The sequence below is a fragment of the Oculina patagonica genome, chromosome 13 (assembly GCF_052425735.1).
Source record: "Oculina patagonica isolate OP01 chromosome 13, crgOcupat, whole genome shotgun sequence".
Taxonomy (NCBI): domain Eukaryota; kingdom Metazoa; phylum Cnidaria; class Anthozoa; order Scleractinia; family Oculinidae; genus Oculina; species Oculina patagonica.
In genome coordinates this window covers 35,687,051-35,708,682 of record NC_135770.1, presented here as the reverse complement: position 1 = coordinate 35,708,682, position 21,632 = coordinate 35,687,051, and the positions used below count along the sequence as shown (strand labels likewise).

At 39.0% G+C, this 21,632-nt stretch overlaps 2 protein-coding genes across 2 annotated transcripts in view; both read left to right on the top strand.

Moving 5' to 3' along the window:
• The window catches only part of LOC144635626 (TNF receptor-associated factor 4-like), a 68,509-nt gene that overhangs the window by 22,075 nt on the left and 24,802 nt on the right, over positions 1-21,632 (top strand). The window lies entirely within an intron of this gene.
• Positions 495-3,945, top strand: LOC144635828 (uncharacterized). The gene is made up of 4 exons (XM_078494945.1): positions 495-1,908; positions 2,604-2,819; positions 3,329-3,435; positions 3,727-3,945. Exons 1-4 carry the CDS (start codon positions 1,224-1,226, stop codon positions 3,937-3,939), a joined length of 1,221 nt encoding a protein of 406 aa, XP_078351071.1. The 5' UTR covers positions 495-1,223; the 3' UTR covers positions 3,940-3,945.

Genomic DNA, 21,632 nt, shown 5'->3' with positions numbered 1-21,632 from the left:
TAGACTCGTTCTGAAACAGAGGCAAAGGGTAATTCGGAAATGGCCTATTTATTTTCTAAAATATTTTTAACCATAGATTTACCATAAAACCTCTATTGCACTGGCCCTCTGTTTTTAAATTATACCCAGCTCTCTAAAAAGCCCCTGTAGAGCTGCAATATTTTTTTGTTACATCAATGTTACGATTTTTTACCAGCTTTCTGAACATTTTACCTCGTGTATCGAGAATGGAGAGAGAAAACTTTTGTTGAGAATTGTAAAGTGCGGTTTAATTTCACTCCTCTTTTTAATAAGAACTTTAGTTTTTTAGCAGTTTTTAGGACTTACATGTTGTGCTTGCCACACAATGTGCCTTATAATTTAACCGAGACGTGTTATAAAACATTCGTAAGATATAAGATTGTATTCCATTTTTTACTTCTTATGGTGTATCAATTTGAAGTTCGTTGGTTTTTGCAGAAGACAAATGATATTATGATAGATTGTTATGAATATATAGTACTGAAAAGTTACTGTAGAGATACGAACTATGCTGCGAAGACAGCATCCCGCGCTCGTTACAGAGACATCGAAGAGGGCGTCTGTTTTTAGACTATCGAGGTACATGGGGAAATAAAGTACGAAACGACGCCCAGCAAAGAGTACGTAGCTTTCTCAATTTGGCAGAATAGCTGCTGTCAGTCACGCAAACCTACAAAATTTGAATATTCAGTCACGCAAACTTACAATGTCCTGAACATTTAGTCACGATAACCAACAATAGAGAAATTAAGCTTCATGTTCCAACGGCAAACGTCAGAAAGCTGCTGATCCTATTTATTGAATGAATCCATCAGAAAATAATTTGATTATTCACTTTAAACACGAAACTGGTCTTGACTACGTCAATGACCGAAACAGTTTCCGGGAATTTCCCAGGCTCTTACTGTACTTCCGCTGACTAACTGGTGTGCTATCAATAACTTTGTTGAAATCCCGAACTATTTGCACGTTTCTTAATACTAAGTATGTTGTCATATTTTCTTTTCTTTCAACGGTATTGTTTTGTGTTGTTTTGCTTGTGTGTTATCGAGAGGTTGCTAGACGGTAAACAAAGAAAACGAAAGTAATTTCCGGGAATTTTCCCTCCTGCCTGAACATAATACCCATTGTCTGTATAATTAAATAACAGAACAACTCTTTAACTGAACAGATCTGTTGCACGTACGCGTTCAAAACTAATCATGTTGTCAGCCCGTGGAGCAGATCCACCGTTACTTAGTATAACTATTCCAAAAACAAGTGATCTTTCAAACACTTCCAGGATTTGGGAAGAAGTCGAGCTTCCGATAGACATTATTTTATTGACTGTTAGAGACTGCGAGTTTCTCGCTTGCTACTTCTTTCTACGAAGTCCCTTTCGAAGCTATTTGAGAGAGCTTGGCTGGGTGTATTTCGGGCAAATGGGCGAAGGAAACGGAAAGAAACTGAAAATCGCTTTAATTAAATGTTCGGAAGGCGCCATTCAGCCAGGAGGAGCACTGATTGTGGTGAAAAATACCGTGGAAACCTTACGACCGAAAGCCGTGTTTTGTGTTGGTTATTGCGGTGCATTGCATCGCGATAAAACCAAGCTAGGGGACGTGGTAGTTTCCGCCAAGTTGACCACTTATGCCGAAAGAACAGTCACGAATAATGGGATCCAGCCTCGAGGCTTATCAGCGCCAGTTGGAAGAGATATTGCCGGGCTTATCAGATATGCTGCTGACGGTTGGTTACCCCCTTTACAGAACAAGGAAGCGAGAGAAGTGCGGGTCCGTTGCGATGGTGAGTTTTTGAGTGGATCAGAGGAGATTGACTCCGACAGGCGACGAGCAGAACTCGTCCAATTATATCCCAACGCGATAGCAGTTGAAATGGATGGCCAAGGTAAGATATGATTCGATTATTTATTGACTTTAGAAATCAGATCAACAAGGTCACGCGATTAGTAGCAGTCGCAGCAGTCACGCGACTTGCAGTAGTCATGCGATTTTTAAATAAAATAAAATAGCAGCAGTGTACGTGTACGACAAGTTTAAACCGCATGATCTAAGGCCGGCTGAACTCTACAGTTAGGCTTTCTTAGTCGCTTAGCGCAAGAATTATTTTTTAATCAGTAGATACAGGAAAATTTAAAAATGTTATGTAATTAGAGTAGAACAATGTACGTTCTGGGAAATTTCGTTGAAATGATGTACTGACGAGGACTAAAGAGTCCGAAACAGCTGTCTACAGTTATGCATTCTTGACTCTCGAATTGGTCTCTATCATGTCTCTGCCGCTTTAAGTTTTCTACGCAGTTCGACCAGCCTTGCAGTTTCACGTTTCATGTTTAACATTTTCTTGGCACAATATCTCTGTATAACGTTATTAAAAAAATTTCTTAATAATTAAGCGGAAGGGTATGAATAGAATAAGGTCAATTTTAGTGGGCTCATAAAAGAAGAGTGATATCCTAAATAGGAGGACTTGAAGATTAAGATGGTGCTTCTGTTGGGGGAATGGGATGGCTAATTATCGTTGGTCGCCAGTGTTTCAGAACTGGCGACGTATCAGTTTAATTTTAGAATATTTACTCCCAGGTGTCTTTGCTGCTGCCCATGATCTCAAAATGGAGTGGGTTGTGATAAAAGGCATCTCTGATTATGCTGATGGCACGGCGTCTTTAACTGAACACTGGAAACCTTTCGCCAGTGTCATGGCAGCTTCTGTTGTCAACAACATTCTACGTGAGCCCGTGGTTTTTGAGCAGTGGCCTCATTATCAAAACAATGACGTCAGAGCAACACAGAATCAAGGTGGGTTGTTTGCAAAAGATCCTCGGATGCAGTCTTTCAGCTTAAGATTCAGTCGATGATAAACTATTTGTTCAAGTCTTCACAGCTGTGTAATTTGTCCAACTCAAAAGACGAACGTGCTTTTCAGTGAAGTCTGATTTTGATAACAAAATTTAATTTCAAAAATCCTTGGTGTCTAACTAGTCCGATTTCCTTTCACTCCAATGATGTTTTTTTTAGTTCACATTGGCTTTCTAATTTTTAAAAGCGGTGTCATAATTGCCGGTTTTCTTCACGAAAGATGCACTACATTAAATCATTGAAAAGCGCCCAAATACAAGGGGATTTTTGTATTCTTAGGTGGCTTGAAACAACTCGGTATAGATCTGTCGATCTGCGTCTTACATGTGGATTGTTCACATTTTCGCGTAAAGAGACTTCAATCTCGGTCGTCCTAACCCACCGGCCGGCCGGATTAACTTTCCATTAACTAATGATGTATGTAATAAAGATTTTCATTCTCATTGTAGGCCCACTGGCTGGTGGAAATCGTCCAACTAGACCTGCTAATGCGGAAGACTTTTTGGGATCCTTGTTGCGGACAATCACTGGTGATTCTGGTCAGGGGTCTGGCCAGGTAGGTGGTTGGTTTTTGGTTTAAAGTTTTCTTTGTATTAGCTAGAAGAGAACGCTCGCACTAATTTTTTATTGCAACTTTTTTTCTCCATTTTAATGAAACAAAGAAAATCTGATCCTCAAAACTTGAAAAAATGTTTTGGTTTTTCTACTGTAGCACGTTTGAATTTTGTAACTATGCGGCTTTGCAGGCTTATTTCCTCCTATAAAGTTCACTACTTTCCTGGGTTCTTTCAGATCGAGATAATAAGCCTTATTGCTTTATAATTTTAAGCTCGTCTTTTATTTTCAGCTCAGCTACAGAGGACGAGAAATCCATTACAGCGCCCGTGGAAGAATTCACTCATTGCAGGAACTTTGGGTGTTTGATGGTACAGCCTGGGATCTAGAGAGTGGAATAAGAACTGAAGCAAGTCATTATAATAGCAGCGACAAGGCTATCCAGCATGCTGTGCAAAAACTAATGGACAAACTCGAGAGTGAAGGGTTACTGAGAGAGTTGTGAATCATTAAACAAGCTCAACTCAATAGGGGGCTGAAACTTGTAAATACCTCCTGCCTCACAAAAATCAGCCAGTTATCAAGACGAGCCCAGGTGCAAGAGCTTTTATGTAAATCGGACTAATTCATTTGTTATTTCACATGTTAGAGCGATTTTAGATTAAGTGTAGTAAAACCAAAACCAAAGTAATCACTCTGGCTAATCACAAAGAACACAGACAGTTTAGTGATCCAATTAAATCTTGAAGCAAATACATGTAGCTAGAGCAATAAGCAGGAAGAAGTTATTTTAGTCTGTGTGCGGGAGTCGCGATTGGTTTTGGTTTTACAGTCGAACCTCGATTATCCGGACTTTGCGATTATCCGGACTTTTTCTCCGGTCCCGTTTTTGCCATGAATATTAATGACCTTTGATCTTAAAAACTTTAAGAGGTAAAAAGTTTAGAAATTATGTGAAAAGTTTAAAACAGCGCATTACGCTCCGCTTTCGAAAGAAGTACATGTTACGACGTCCTTTCACTCTGCTATTTGTGTCGTTAAATTGGCAGTTCAAGTCAAAATTCATTACCATTTATCCGCGTAATATGTAGAAAGTCGCTGGCACAAGATTTGAATAAAGAGCTGACATTTTCCACTAATAAAGCTGGTAAATCCACTCAAGAAAAACATCTTCATGCATGATCTTTCTTGCTACGAACGCGCAACTTAGTAACTTGCAAGATGCAAGCACGTGTAGCTTGGTTACCAAGTTCCCCAAGCAAGCTTTTCACTTTGTGGATCGAGTGGTTTTCAAAGATCTCTGATGTTTCTTGGTTTTTTGCTTGTCTTCTAAAGCCGCTACTATCTCTTCACAATTAGAAAGATTCGTTTGAAATAAGTGTGGTTGATTTTATAAGCCTGTTTCAAAAAATTATGGACAAAATGCCTGCAAAAACATGTGTTGCTAAAACGCTCGCGTAGCACCATAATAAACTTCACATTGACACCTGAAAGGAAATTCTAAGAAACACAAGGTTAGTTTTCGAAGAAAATTCTTACCCAGAAATGAACCCAATTAAATGTATTCCCATTTAAGTTATTCAGTTTTATTTTTGGCTCATTAATATTCATGTTTTCGATTATCCGGACTCTCGATTATCCGGACTATTTAGCCCAGTCCCGATGAGTCCGGATAATCGAGGTTCAACTGTACTTCTGATTGGTTGAGAAATTAAAGTGGCGCGCCGTTTTTTAAACCAATCACTTAGCATAGTAATGCAAAACCAAAGCAAAAGTAAGTTACTTTCAACACTCGAGTTAAAACCGCTCTAATATAATTATCAAAGTACGGTATATAACAGCTAGCCATTTTTTGATTATTGTAATGTTTTAATTGTATGGGAGTTGTATGGGGCACCTGTAACAAAGGTCTCGCTGAAAAGCTAATGTTTAGCAGCTTCAAAATCGTGCATTTCGTAGTGTAACGTCCGCTTGTTATGATCATGGATATGAATTGTTCCTGGCATTAGCGTGGCGAAACCTTGGTCATTAAAGATTGGAAAAGAAAGCTGCAATGAAGTACAAAACTTGGTGTCTGCCACTCTGTTATAGTATTTCAGGCTTTATTGGCAACTCAATCGAAATTAATCCGCTTAGATTACTATTGTCACTATTTATGTAAATATTGTATTTCTTGTTTGTATCTTATTTTATGTTTCTTTTTCCTTCAATAAAATTATTGTTATTCCACAACTCAGCTCGTTTAGCGTCTAACTATTCTAAGTAGATTTTTGCCTTCATTTTATGCTGTAAATATTTCAATTTTTCCGGCAAAATAAAATGGTTGCTGTTGTTGTTGTTTTTGTTGTTATTGTTGAAATAAAATTAAATACATAAACGAACGAATGAATGAATGAATGAATGAAACACAAGCAAAATGTATTTTAGAACTCAGAATTTATTTCTAATTTATCAGGTGAGGTAATAATGTATAGTATAGTCCTCAATAAGTATTGAATAATTAGTCTAAAAAAATGTGGAAACCAACATTCTGCAAGAATAATTGGCTCTCAAGCTCCTGGCAAAATTTATTCATAAGTTATAACTTTTCAACAGTGAAACTGCTGTCTTCTTGCGCTTTGTTATTTGGAGGGGTCGTGTCACTTACAAGCTAGGAAGGGCGAGTTGATTCAGTGATCACAAGTAGCTATTCAACAAGGGTCAGTACATACTTCAGACTTCGCATGTCCCACGAATCCAACTCATGACAAATGGATTGGAGAACAATTCCTAGATATGTGTCTCCCGGGTGTTGTAATTTAAAGCTACAAGCAGACAAGATCAACTTTGAAAACTGTTCCAAGCCAATCCGTTTCGGAATCTTCGGAACTTTTGGCTATCCATACCTTCTCCTGCATTTGGTGTGTTATTTAAACACTCCTAGTTCAGTGTTTTGAGGTTATTTTATATATTAAAACGAATTTGATGGTCATTTCCTATGCCTAAGTTTGACCTCTTTAATAAAGATTAAGGGCGTGTTTATATGGAGGAGAGCTGTTCCTGGTAGGAAGGTTGCCCTCTTTTTTTTTTTTTTTTCTTTTTTTGGGGTTGCCCTCTTCGCCGAGCCATCTTTTTCTGAGCGTTTATATGAGGAAAATTGTCCCTTTTGACCAAGCCAAAAGTTGGCCCTCTCTGTTTAAAAGATTGGCGAGAGTTTTTTTAAAATATCAAATTGCGGCCTTCTCTAAAATCAGGAACGCTGAAACTTCGACTAAGACCATTTTTGGACGAATTTACCGCCCACTTCGATTTCAAATCATTCGCTGTTTTGGCTGATTATAGCGTTTGCGTATGCTCTGCATGTGTCAACTTGTCCCTAGTAGGCGAGGAAAAAAATCACCAAACTGTTTATGTGGAAAAATGTTGGCTCGCTCCCCAGGGTCACCCTACCTTTAAAGCGAGTGACCCTCCAGCCAGGGCCACTCTGCCCCCCGAGCCAACTTTGCAGTTTCTCATATAAACGGTTCGCAGCTATTTATAAAGAAACCTATGAAAAGCTCTCTCGCCTGGGGTGGCTCGGTATGGAGGGTAACCCTCCTACCAGGGACAACTCTCCACCATATAAACAGGCCCTAAGGCTTCTTTTTCATTGTTTGCAAACGCTAAATACTCTCAACCATACGTTTTATTATTATAACATTTTTTCTCCCGACACCATCAATCACGCCCCATGTGCCGGTATTTGAATCATTAGAAACACGCGATAACGCGCCAATCACTCTGGCGGAAACAGGCTGATTTACAAGTACGCTTTCGATTTCGCTTACACGCAAGGTTCTAAACATCAGTGAGGTAAGTTCTGTATTCTATTAAGTGGCCCATTAGTGCAAAAACTACTTTTGTTTTCTAACAAAGCCTTTGGAAATTTCGTAGATGCGCCGCGCTCGCTTCGCGGGCGGAAGTCTACAGACACTGAATCTAGCAAGTGCTTCAAATGAGCATGCAACAACTACAGGGAAACCAATTACTTTCTGGCTATGAGGAGGAATTTGTTAATGCAGTCGATGAGGACTTAACATGTCCCGTCTGCAGGCTGCCTCTGAGGTCGGCAGTTCTGACAAGTTGTGGCCATAGGTTTTGCAAAGGATGCATCGACGAACTTTGTAGAAGGTGAGCCTTGTTTCTTGAGTAGCACTTATTGTGTGTAATATGAAGAATTTAAGGAATTTATCATATACTGAAAACAGAGTGTATTAGATTAAAAGCAACAAGTTGTCAATGCCTATTTCACAGTACTGCGTCATTATTTGATGTTTAGCTGTTGATTTATGCTTTCCTGAATTATTCAGCTTACTGCTCAGCAAGCGGAAGCTAAGTATGAGTAAACTCCAACTGGTACAGTAAAAACCCGCGTATAAGAACACCTATTTCGGCGGTTCAGGCTGATTTGGTTCTTATATAAAGGGTTATAATCTGCAAAATCAGCCTGTAAGTGTTCTTAAGTGTTCTTAAAAAAAGTTTCTTAAAATAAGGAACATACTAGGCTACCAATAGATGAAATCAATATATATGCACACAATTGTATTTTAATTTTAATAAAATTGATAAATCAAGGCAATACTGTACTGTAATTGGGGTGGAACTATTATGTGTGCAATGAAAAGTAGTGTTGATCTTTGATATTTTTCCATATAAGAACAACTTTCATTTTTCAGGCTGAATGTGTTCTTATATAAATGGTACTTTATTTCCTAAAATCAGGCCTGGGTGTTCTTAATCCACTTGTTCTTATACGCGGGTTTTTACTGTACTTCTTTTATGTTAAAAGCAATCACCTCGTTTTACCACAGAAATTAAAGGAACTATTATTATAAAATTCAACAAACTTAAATACCAAAGACAACTGAAAAAGATTGCATTTGATGAATGACAATCGACATGCACTGCTAGTCAAAGCGATTGACATACGTCTGTCTTGGTCTTGGCTTCGCAAATTCTTTTGAAAGTGTTTGCCGACAAACTGTCTGCTAAATAACAGGAACTGGAGATAAAAGTATCCTTTAAAATGTAATTTACAATTATTTATCCAACTTATCGCGTACGAGAAATGATGAGGTACAAACAGAAAAAGATTTGAGATTTCAGCAAGTGGGTGTAATTAATTTCGACTATTCTCGTCAGAGTTCGGCTACGCTTCAGTGGCGTGGCCCTTGGTTACTATCTACTGTTTTGTTCAAGTTCACAATTAAATGGCGCTGCCATCACGAAACCTCTCTTAACAATAATTTACGGTTAATTTCAATTGAATGCATTAGATATTTCCATAGGCGTACGAGGCGGGGGGCGAGGGCAAAATGCTTAGAATTCGGGCATCAAGCCTAGAGAAAAAAATAGAAAACAAGCCGACAAATCTCAACATTACGTTCAAAACGTTTGACATCAACAAAAAGTATTGGAAATATACCGAACTTTGTGGTTCAAAAGTCGAAGTCCCTCATTCTGATCTGCTTTCGTTTCCTCTCGCAAATTGCTATAATCATGTTCGATTTTTCTCGCAAATTCTGCGTGACCCCTTAGTTTGATCCAGTTGCAATCCGCTTTTCCATAGCTTGACCGTTTGCGCGCGGTGGATCTAGTGTAAGACCTTGAAACAAAGCTGTTACAAATGTGATGAAGCTAATGCTTTTGACTCAAATGTTAAGTCTACCCCCCCCCCATCCCCCCCCCCAGGTCCGATGGTGCCCGTACGCCTATGGATATTTCTCATTGTTTTTGCTCAAGCATCTCAATTCTTAAATTTGATTGGCTAATTACGCACGATCCAGTGGTGCAGATTTTGATGACGTGGACCCCTACTTAGATCCACTAATATAGATTTAGGCAAGCCTAAAAGCGGAGCTCCCCATTTATTTAATTTTCACTGGAGCTTAAAATGTTTTCATTCTAGTGAATAAGCGGCCAAAGTACTAATGTTTATGGCGGTTTATAGGTGCGACACAAATTTAAATAGCTCACGGTTATACTGAATGTCAGCAGTACGACAAAAATAATAATTTTAAAGCGGGGCAAAATCATTACTCATGGCACGAAAAATTACTTTAGAGTACAGTAAATTATCTGCTTTCTAGCAATAGAAAATAGTTTCGCGATCCTGTTATAGTTTCGCAGCAGTTTAGTAGACTCCACAATATCTATTACATTGATATAGGATATATTCAACGTGCATTACAGAGTCTGTCGGATTAGCTCAATCGGTAAGGTGCCAGTCTGCGGATCCGGAGGTCGTGAGTTCAAATCCCAGAGGGTCAAGTTTTTTTTTTCTTTTTTCCTTTTTTTTTTTTTTTTACCCCGTAGCAATAAAATGGTTTGTTTATTCTATCAACCCGATTTAGCTTTCGAATGCTCCTTCATGTACGATGCTGGCTTTACAGATAGACACGAAAGTCATCGATCGATTATGGCTCTCAATGTCCACTTTTTTGGCGGTCGATTACTTTCTACACGTAATTTTCAGCCACATTTTGTTTCATTGCTTCTTGTTTTTCTTTTCAAACCTCTTTAAATTTTAAAGGCCGCCTTTATACGGCCGCCTTTATACGGCCTTCTTGCTTCACTATGGCCGCCATGTTGCGCGACTCCGTACGGACGCCGTACGTACGCGCCCGCGAACCATGCCGCTATCCATGTTGACCATGAAAACTCATTTCGATAGTGTTCCTTCTTTCATGCGTATGGGGCTCTGCTCTGCGGCCCTGCGGGCCGCTGTAGAGCTCCGCTATTAAATGGACCATTAAAGCGCGAGATCAGTTTTTTTAGCGAGACGAACGAAATTAGAATTATACGGTAGTCGGGGGTGGAAGAGGAATAATGAATAATGAATAACGGGCTAAAACAGAAAATGAATAAGGAATATTTAAGGTTTCATTACTTGGAATAAAGAATAAGTCATTTTCAGTAAAGGAATAATGAATATCGCGGATACGGAAGCGGTTATTCAACGTGCTCAAACATCATCTTCTTATCTGATCCAGATATCTGAATTGTGAATTTTCTGTAAGAATGCTTCATGTGACCATAACTATCTGTAATCAGTCAAATTTCCGAGGGTGATCTGCATTGAATCAGATGCCGATTTTTTTCCCGTAGATTTTCGTCTGATTGGTGCGTTCTTTGTTCCGTTTGATTGTTCAACTGTCAACAATGTCAATGTCGATTCGTCTCCACACGAGATGTTTGACCTTTGATATAAAGCGATCTTCAACCCATGTGAACGAATTTTCGGCGAGTGGTTTTTCAACGAAACAGCAGAAAGGGTCGTGAAAGTTACAGATCGATAATTGCCAATGGGTAAAAAGAAAAAGAGAAGTCGTGATAAAGGGTAGAGACTGATCAGACATAAGAAAACGTAAGCAATGCTTAATTTTCAGTTAAGAAAGGTGTAGATCTGGGTTGAATCTAATTGAATCTTATATGTTTGCATTATTTTATGATGCATGCACCGATACTTTAGGGAACGTTCATTTTTATGGGGTGGGAGGGGGGGATTTGAGGGGCCAGGCCAAAAAAAATATGGCTTCAAGGGGAAGAGCGTGTGATGAGCATGTGCTTTGGGCGGGGAAACACTCGAAATAATTACCTATAAGTGTTGTATGATGGCATCTATAATAGTGCTAAACCTCTACCAAGATGCCTAAAATAGCGTTTCTGGGGTTCTAAAAATGAAAATTTTCCCGGGGGAGCATGCCCCCGTACCCCCCTAGTTTTTTATGTACCGAGCAGCATCAAATGGATCCCACCAACTGTTTGGTTGTAAACAAAGCTAACACACAGTAACAAACACGTCCCATCAAATAGCCAGTTAATCAATACACTAACAGTACTTTGGTTACAACTTAAACTGCAATTTTGTCTGATAATGTTATTTTTTGGAGGGGAGGGGTCATATATAAAAAAAAATCGTAGGGAGGTGGGGGCAAGGGTGAAAATATGTCATGACGGGGGAGCGCCATTATATTTTACAGGCACTGTCTGTCAAATCCCCCCTCCTCTTCCCATAAAAAAAATTCTCACATAATTTAGGCAATATGGAATAATGAATAACAATGAAAATCTAAAAAGGAATAATGAATAAGTCGTAAAAAATGTGAATGAATAATGAATAAAGTCAGTTCCAATAATTCCTCTTCCACCCCCGACGGTAGGGATTATCTAAAAAGCGAGAAATTATTCTCTTCAATCGATAAATCAACTTGTAGTTTATTGTAGTTTAAAATGTTTTCAAGTTCTTTTTTCTGTGGCTAAAATGCCAGTCACCAGGTTCGAGCACCATTTATCAGTTAAGCCCCTGCTTCTCCCCGACTTTTTGTCAAAGCAAAACTGGGCTTATCTCCAATCAAGCAAAGAATCCACTTAAAAATAGTTCAGTTAATTCTCGCAATATTGTCAATATTGTGCACAGGCAATCAAACCTTTCGAGAACGGTTTTAGTTTACCCAAATTGACCATTTGCAAGATTTCATGTTTTGGGGTTTGTATATAGACCACATTTACATTATTTCAATTAATAGCATAGCTGTATATTTTTAAAATTGCTACAGTGTTTGCATGTCTAATAAAAGATTAAGTGTAATGATGTCCAAGGATCATCAGTGCATATTTTTGAAGCCAAATGAGACGGGACTATTGTTTTTATTATACTTCAAATATTTTTGCACAAGGCCGCTTATTTAGGAACCTTTTTCTCTAAATAAAAGACCTTTATTTAGACAGGGTGAGGATTAAAGCTATAAGCTTGTGGGGCCGTGTATTCCCGATCGAATTGGAATTTGGAAGTGTTGGTTTATATGGATGGAGGAAAACCGGAGAACCCGGAGAAAAACCCTCGGAGCAAGGACGAGAACCAACAACAAACTCAACCCACATATGACAAAGAGTCCGTAATACCATTGCTAGTCTGTTCAAAATGCCTAGGTCTATTATATTGAATTTAACAATTTGCTTGAGAGCAAAAATTGCAACGTTTGAAAACTAGAGAGTAGAGATATGTCCAGGATTGAATGCAACTACGAAATTTACGAAAATTACGATTTTTTGTTGTGGTGTTACGAAAACTACGAAAATTCGCTAAGTGTCCTGACAACCCCGGCCAGAGTAGCCTGAATTTCAGACATCCCTCTGTGGTCGCCTACTCCCCAGAAGAGACGTCTGAACACATCTGGCCCTATGCCGTCCGGTGACGTCACTACCCGAAAACCGGGTAGTGATTTTGATTGGTTGATTTAAAAATTATTTGCATAATTATGTGAAATTATGACTGAATTTTAAAACGTTTGGAAAGAGTTCGAAAGAGTTCACCTTCCCAGAAATGAATTTATTAGTCATTTACCTTGAGTTTATTACTTTATTGCCCCCGCAGGGTTTTGGCCCAGAGGCCAAAACCCGAGGAGGCATCATTGTAATCCGCGCGAATATAGAGTATATATATAGTATATACTGGGAAAAATCTCGATTTGATCAATTTTTGCCCGCAAATAGTCTCGGGAGTTGTAAAATGCCGACAAGCTGAAAGCCCGCAAGTAGGTATCGGGAGTTGTAAAATGCCGACATACGGTGATTGGTCAATGATGACGCAAGTAAACGATGATTGGGTAATGATGACAGCCCAAGCATGAGCACGTGCACGGATGACAACAAGCAAACAAACGACGCTTGTAAACGTTGATTGCAGTTGGGCAGAATTTTGAAAAAAGATAGTTTGAGGTTTTATTCGAGGCCTATTCATTTCACAATGTCTAAAAGCCGAAAGCAATGCAATTGTTGAAAAGACTTCGCGATAATTAACTAAGTAACTCGCAGAGAAGTAAGAAAATCCACATTTTTTACATCTGAGTGGCCGAAGAAGAAATATGTCTAGGAACACGTACGAACATATCAAGCCATATCTTCAAATTTGTCTGCGATTTACGATAAGCAAGCCTTAGTCCAAAACCGCGATTTACCAAGCGCAAACTACTTGAACGGAGAAAAGCCTTGCTCAGTCTATCTCCGGACGAGATTTACAAGAAACTTAAAAAAAAAGATCTCGAGATAATTGTTTAAGACTCGCGGCAGGCGAAACCGGAAACCAAGCAAGAAAGTCAAGCGTTTTCATTGTCAAAGGTGAGAAATTCTTTCGGTATCCTTTCCTTTTAAAAAGTTGATCGTTGTCATGAAGCGTGATTTACGATAAGAAAGCCTTTGTCCAACTGACCGTGATTTACCAGGCACAAACTACTTGAATGGAGAAAACTTATGCGGCATCAAGAAAAGAAATTCAAAAGAGGTCTCGAGATGCATTGTGATTATTTAAAACTCGCGGCAGGCGTGTTAGATTTGAGCCCGCAAAGCGGCCCATTCAAAGCGACGAAGTCGCGAAAACGAGCCACGCAAGTCGCGATAGGTCGACCGTGTTAAATTAATAAAGACGACGGACTTTTTCTAAAGTCTAGCTTGAGTCTAGCTGAGATCCCCCACCACAGCAAAACATGACAAAATGATGTCAAGATGCTGTTGCGTTCTTGTAATTAAATGATTTACCGTATCATAATTAATAATCATCCAAAATAGAAAATTAATTTCTAATAAAATGTCTGAATTGTAGAAAAGGATGAACAGCAGAGAAAAACCGATATTACATCGTCGAAACTTCGGGGGCAACCTAGTGTCAGCTATTTCTAGTTAGTTTACCTACGGATGAAGAATAGTGAATGGAAACCGGTAGGTTTTAAGTTGGCGGCATTCGTCGCTTCGACATGCAGTGTTTTGCCAAATTTATACGTATTCTTGTTCTGTCAACAAAGCCACTCGACGCTTTTGTCCTGCAGCTTCGATGAGCCAGTGATTTCTGAACTCAGTGCCCACGGTCAAGTAGGATATTTTTGTATTGAATTCCGTTTCTTGATGCCTCTGTAACCGTCTAAACTGATTCATTTAAGTACTCACGAGTGTGTGTTGTATTTGTCCGCTGCGTAACATATTATATTCAGTGCCGTAGCAAGGGGAGGGGCCGGGGGGGCCCGTGCCCCCCCCAGTTTTTTTCCCAAAAAGGAAAAACAGACGTGTATAAAATGTTGAAAATAAAATTTTATCTCCCGAGAGGTTTGAAACAATAACATTTGTACTTCTTTTCATTTTTTTAACGTACGTAGGGTGATGCACAACAATGTTAAACGGCCAAAAACTAAAATAAACCAGAAATTAAGACCAGAACGTACTATGATGACTCTGAAAGGTGAAAAATTTGCTGGTTTCAAGATACATAGACAGTCGGTTTTCTATTTTATAATTGACGTTGCAAGTGTTATACTCTCTTCAGTGGTTTGCTGAGACAGTGTAGGAAGTAAATAATTCGCGATATGCGTAAATCACAAATAGCTCTTGGAGAACGCTGGAAATAGCATTTCCAAGCTTCTAGATTTCAAAATTTTCTGAGGGGGCATGCCCCCAGAACCCCCTAGCGGCTCGCGCCTCCGGCGCTCGCGTGCCCCCCCACTTATTTTACCCTTGCTACGGCACTGATATTTTGATCGCTAGATAAAGCAAATCAGTTCAGATTAAATCGGTTCCGTAAAAGAATACAACCTGTAGTCGATTAAAATCTCATGCATTTTTCTCAAGTCTTCAATAGTTTACTATTAAAACAATTTGTTACCCTGTAATCCTTTATTGAAGCGATTTTTCTTTCACAATTTCATGGCCTCGAAACTTTTCCGCATGAATTAAAACCAAAGTGTAGTGACGTCACCGGACGGCATTAGGGCCAAATGTGTTCAGACGTCTCTTCTGGGGAGTAGGCGACCACAGAGGGATGTCTGAAATTCAGGCTACGGCCAGAGGGGCCTTACGAAAACTGCGAAAATTACAAAAATTACGATTTTTACGAAATTTACGAAAATTAATATTTTTTGCTTTATTCTTACAAAATCTACGAAAATTACGATTTTTACGAAAATTCGCTACGTGTCCAGATGTGGCGATAGCTTTTTCGCTGTCGGGACGGGAAATGGTAACTGGACTTTTACGGCGGACAATAACACTACTAACGCAACTTGGAGGAATTAACTCTTGAGCTGCGGGGATGGAAACTCGTCACGATTTCCTGTACACAGGTATCTGCGGCAACTGGAATTCGGACAAACCCAAGACTCACACACAGAACTGATCTTTAGGACTGTTTAATCTTCCTCTTGCAGTGTTGTACAATTCAGAGATAGACGTAATTCAAAATTTCAGTTACAATGTTGCAAAATGTATACTAACGGCTGTCTGAGTATTACATCAGCTAAGCAAACAAGGAAATTTTCGTAAATGTCTAACACGAGTTCGGTAACTAAAAATAAATCATATCATGTTCGTTTCACGTGTAGCTATTGTCCAAGCGAAGGTTCTAGAAGGTTCAGTAAAGAAATTGTTTATTTATCGGGGATTTGTACAAGCTCGATTTGCGTCCAGCCGTTGACGGCTTACAGTTCGAGTGTTCGTCAAATCACTGCAAACAGTGATGAATAATTCTAGTATTACTTCCTGAAGGTACAGCAAAACGAAACAAAGCAAGACTGAGAGACTTACCCCTAATTCCGGATAAAATCAACGACGGACGTAACAAGAGTTCGTTTAACTGTACGAAACTAATGCGAAAGAAAAACTACAGCTTTGAAATATATATGAATAAATAAAGGAATGTCGAGGCGTGCCCCTTGGGGCTGCACGATGGCACGCCACATTACGCAAGTTCAGTTCTCGCCGTTTCCTTTGTTAACAGAAATGTAAATTCGATTTTTTGCCACGTTGGCAGTATGAGCTAAATTTAGAAAGTACTGGTTGTCAATAGTTTTACTTAAGATCATACGACTACGGCTAGTACTTTTACGGGATGATTGCATCATTCATAGTATAATAACGATTTACAGTAGTTTCACTGAGTTACAGTTTACGAGCGACAGTAGTTTTACTGAGTTTACAATTCAAAACAAGGTGATTTTTCCCTAACACAGTCAACCTTGGCCTGTTGGGCCTTATAAAAAACTGCGAAAATTACGATTTTACGAAATTTACGATTTTTCGCTGTGGTCTTAAGAAAATTACGAAAATTTGCTAAGTGTCCATACATAACCTCCAGTGCAACTTTAGTCCAAACTTTTCAAGTGCACTCGGACTCTCGGACTCGCTGACCTTAAAGGAGAAGTTCATTCCAAAATGGCACCAATGGCTTGGTTTGACTTGCCGGGCTTGCTTTTAACAGTCACATGGTAACACGCCATATACAGTATACCGTTCTTGTAAACCTTATACCACCAGTGCAGATACTCTATTTTTCGTTTTAACAGAGAGAACGCTAACACGCGGAACGACCTGCGCGCCTCCGTTCAATTGCGACAAGTCACCTGCCCTGTAGACAGAACAAAACTGTTACGAGATAAAGTAAGTTACCACATGTACAAAAAGATACAGTTGAATCCCGATAACTCGAACCTTCAAGGGAAATCGAAAAAGGCTCGAGATATCGGGAGTTCGAGTTATCGAGGGTGAAATTAGTAAGAAAACAACCTGGAGGAAAGTCGGAAAAGGTTCGAGTAAGTGGGAGGTTCGAGTTATCGAGGGTTCGACTGTATTGATAACTCGTTTTTTTTTTTTCATGCTATCAAGCTTCATCTTAAGCCACACTCGTGGTATGGCACTGCCTAAACTGAAAATTGTCTTGAAATCCTTGGTAATTGTTTAACGAGGGTTGTGGTCGGCCATTTTACTTAGGGACGTTCGGTGCTTGACAAAGTTTAGATTCAAACAAGTTGTGACTAAATGACAAATGACAGACTACTTTAAAAAAGAATCCCGCGACAGGACCGAAAATTAGAATTTTCTTTTATTTCGTCAAATAGACCCATTTGCCATTGGTGAACTATTTTCACAAATATTGTTTAATAATTCTAGCGAGTTTAAAATTTTGTGAAATCCAGGAAAATTTGAAATACTCAGGAGGAGCCAAAAGTGGCGAATGGAATTCAGTTGCACAAACTCGAGCACTTTTTATACGCCAATACAGCCTAAGAAAACTCGCCTTGGTTCCATTTTTACAAAGTTTGTTATTTCTTCTTTGGTAATTTTGTTAAGCTAAATATTATCTAGAAGTAAAAAGGCTTTGTCCATTTTTTAGCCGTTTGAAAAATACATCAATCGCGATTCAATTTACACACCAAGAAAGAGTCATGCTTATGGTTTATCATATCTAAATAGTTAGTTTGGCCCGTCGACATTTAGTGCGCTAGACGAAAACCTATTGAGGGCACTTTGGCAAATATCGCGCCAGTTTTAGACGACGGGGCGAAAACTTAAATCGATTTTGTATTTACGTTGTGAGACAAAATGAAACTTGTGCCATAAAACAAATTATTCTCAGGCGACGGTTATCGCACATAAAAGCAATAATTTAATATATACTTTAGAACTGGCTTTGGTTATTATTGCTGTTTACTTACTTGGAGATGACCGATATTCAAGTTCACTCGGCGAAATGACCAAAGGCCGGACAAAAAATGTAAAATGATGGAACCCAAGGCGAGTTTTCTTCTTTCTGTACTGGCTTGCTTAGAGTACTCTTTTTTGCTTAATTTTTTATCCGCCATTGACGGCTTCTCTGGGGTATTTCGACCTTCCCAGATTTCTCAAATAATGTAAACTCACTGGAACTGTTAAACAATATTTTAGAAAGAAGTTTACCAAAAAGATCTTTTTTAAGAAATAAAAGAAAATTCGAATTTTTATTTTCGGTTGATTGATTGATTGATTGATTGATGTTGTACTTTAAAAAAATTGAATACCGTTAAATTCCGGTTATAAGGCCCCCCCCCCGCTTATAAGCCCCCCGGTTATAGGCCCATCTATCTCGAAACAAAAAAATACATCCGATTATAAGCCCCCCCCCCCGGATATAAGCCCCCCTCTACCGGATGACAGTACTGAACAGGGCTAAATGTTGCTTTATAATGCGTTTTTAACTTAAAAAAGGTATTTCGATCAACACTCCCGTGGCTCTTTTCGAAACGATTTTTTCATTCCGCTTATAAGCCCTCCCGGATATAAGCCCCTCCGCTTATAAGTCCACGCAAAACCCCTTACGAAGTTGTGTAAGCCCAGGGCTTATAACCGGAATTCTACGGTATATTATTACTGCAAGTGCGTAGTCATGCTACGATATCTCCACGAATCAATCAATCAATGTGGTGATATTAATCAATTATAATTAATTATGGTGATCGTTCCCTTCTGGAACGGTACGAAATTTCTCTTATCCCTGCAGGATGTTTTCCATGATAAATTTACTGAAAGGAAGATTCTCTCGCTGGTCATAAAGTGTTCAAAGGAAGGCTGTGAATGGACTGGTGAACTGAACGAAAAAGAAGTAAGGCTCTTTACATCCGTTTCTCAATTTCTAAGTTTTTTCATCTAGTCGTTTACTACAATCAGTCGCGTGTTTACCCGCGACTGTTTACCTGTCATTAAAACCAAAAGACGAACGTCGCAGGCGGCGCACGACCGTTGTCAGAAACAGGAATATTTTCGTTGCGACGGCAACATATAAAACGTTAAGGATTGAGACATTAACTAGGTTATACTAAGTCACGTATTGTTCTTTGTAGTATAACATTGAAACCTGCGAAACTGGCCTCCAAAATTTTGTTTGTGCTATTATTTGTTTGGTTTGTTTGTTTGTTTTTTACTCCTTATAGTGCTTCCGTCAAAGATTTTCATCTAATAAATACCGTGGAATTCCATCTTTTCAAACCCTCGATTTTTCGAACCTCCAGATTACTTAAACCAAAAGTCGTTTTGCTTGAATTTGCGTCCCTCGGTTGGGCACTGAAATATTTCACCCCCGATCGTTCTAAACTTCCGATTACTCGAACCCGGTTATATTTCCGTTGGAGATTCCAGAATAATCAAAAACTGTCGTTCCAAACTCACAATACTCCTTACCAATTCACATATAATATTGCATTTTAAGCTGATCTTAGCGGGAAGGTTTTTCGTTAGCTTAACCGTATCTATAACAAAATTCTCGATTTTGATATTGGTTCTGTGCGCGCCTATTTGTCGCGTAATCGGCGCGCGATCACGTGAGTGTACTTTTCAAATTGGATACCTGTAATTGGACACCTGCGCCATTCGCGCGTCAATCACGCGCTTTTTTCTTGCTTTTTTCTACTTTTTGTACAACCAATTGAATTCACCTTTGGCTTTTTCTCACAAAAAAGCTCTCAAAGACTTCCTAATAGGGCTTTCCACAAGTTACTTGGCAACTTTTTGGCAACTTTTCATGATTCGAGCAACTTTTTTCCTCTCGAGCAACGTGTTGCATTTTGAGCAATTTCCAGACCGAATATCTCCGAAGATTAAAAGGCAATACGAACGTTTCCGAAGATTTACGAAGTTTGCCGAGGACTTTCGAGGAACATCCGAAGACATTTCAACTTTCGGCTCATTTTGCATTAAAACATTACAAAACTCGTCAGCAAACATGACTCATTGATATCTGCACGATTTTTCTCAGCTAAAGGAATCCTTGTTATTTAACAAATTTTCCCCTTAATATGTTATTTAGATACTTCTTTTGCTGTAAAATTGCATAAAACTGCTTAGAAATCTTACCCTAAAAGGGAAATCAGCATATATTTAGAGAAATTCTCTTGATTGGAAGCAGCGTTTTGGATTTTTTGGAGCAACTTTCGAGCAACTTTTATTATCAGAAGCAACTTTTTGGAATTTTTGGAGCAACTTTTTGAGAAATTACGAGCAACTTTTTGGGAAATCTCGAGCAACTTGTAGAAAGCCCTACTTCCTAACCTCGAATTTTGTTATTGATACGTTTAATTAGTAATTGGACCTCGTTTCGTACAATTCACAATGGTAATAGGACTGAGTGGAATCCAATTCGGTCTGTAATCATACGAGTGATTAACAATCGGACGACCGCGAAGCGGAGACCGATTTGTTAATCACTCGTATGATTACAGACAGAATTGAGGTAAATAGTTGTTTTAGAATACACTAAAACAGTGAAATAATATAGCCCGAAAGGATGATTTTTGACTAGTTTATTCCTGTCAATGAGTACAGTTTACGCACGCGAGTTGCTAGGAGGTGAATAACAAAGGATATCCGGAGATTGAGTAGCCAATCAGCGCGTGCCAAAACGCCATCCACTGTTTGAGTATATACCATTTATGCCACGCTTTCGAGTGGTATTTAACAATTATTCGCCGAAGGCGAAGTGATTATTGTTTACGATCATTTCTAATGCCTTGAGAACCATCTCTTGAAAATATTTTCGGTCCAAAAGTCTTGGTAGTTAATTTGAAAAATTCCCAATGTTTAAAATACCCGGGACTTGGACTGGTTTCTTTCAAATCAAAGAAATTTTCATTCAGCAAAAGCGGCCATGTTTACTTCCCTGGATGTCAAAGGTGGCGTGGCTAAGTAACCAAGCCTTCAAAGCTATAATCACCTCGCGCGGGGTGATTATTGCCTCATAAGCCGAGCTTCTCGACCAATCAGAATGCTTCAATTCTTATAATCACCTCTGAAATTATACTAAACTCAATTATTTCACGAGCGCGCGTTGGATATGAGATGGTAGATAGTCAACGAGGCGCGTAGCGCCGAGTTTGCTATAACGATCTCATATCCAACAAGCGCGAGTGAAATAATTGTTTTATTAAAAACGCCCAAAGAACTGCAATATTTGAGCTCCCCAGCTGTTTTCGTTGACGCGTATCGGCTACCATATTTGTGGTCAATGGTATATGAGCTCATATACCATTGCCTTTTATTGTATTTTTTATGTTAATTACGTATTTTTGGCCAAATCGCGAAAATTAAGTCCCGCGAAATATGCCCGTTCCATTTTCGCGAAATTAAGTTCCCAGGAAAATAAGTAACAATAAAGTATATGTTTTGCGGTTTTTATCTGCCTACATTTTTCTAATTTTTTAAAGAACCATAGAAAAATTTGCCGAGAGGAAATTGTTGGCTGCACCTTTGATAACTGCAAAGAGACAATGGCAAGAAAAGAACTTGAAGAGCACGTGACTAACGCGTGTCAATGGAGAAAGCTTCGCTGTGAGCACTGTCGTATACATCACCGGGCGTGTAAACAATCGGTACGTAGCAGCCGTTATAAATATA

Coding starts and splice junctions, on each gene's coding strand:
- LOC144635828 (XM_078494945.1), top strand. CDS start 1,224: ATGTTGTCAGCCCGTGGAGCAGATCCACCGTTACTTAGTATAACTATT. Junction 1,909..2,603: donor AGTTGAAATGGATGGCCAAG/GTAAGATATGAT, acceptor ATTTACTCCCAG/GTGTCTTTGCTGCTGCCCAT. Junction 3,436..3,726: donor CTGGTCAGGGGTCTGGCCAG/GTAGGTGGTTGG, acceptor TTTTATTTTCAG/CTCAGCTACAGAGGACGAGA.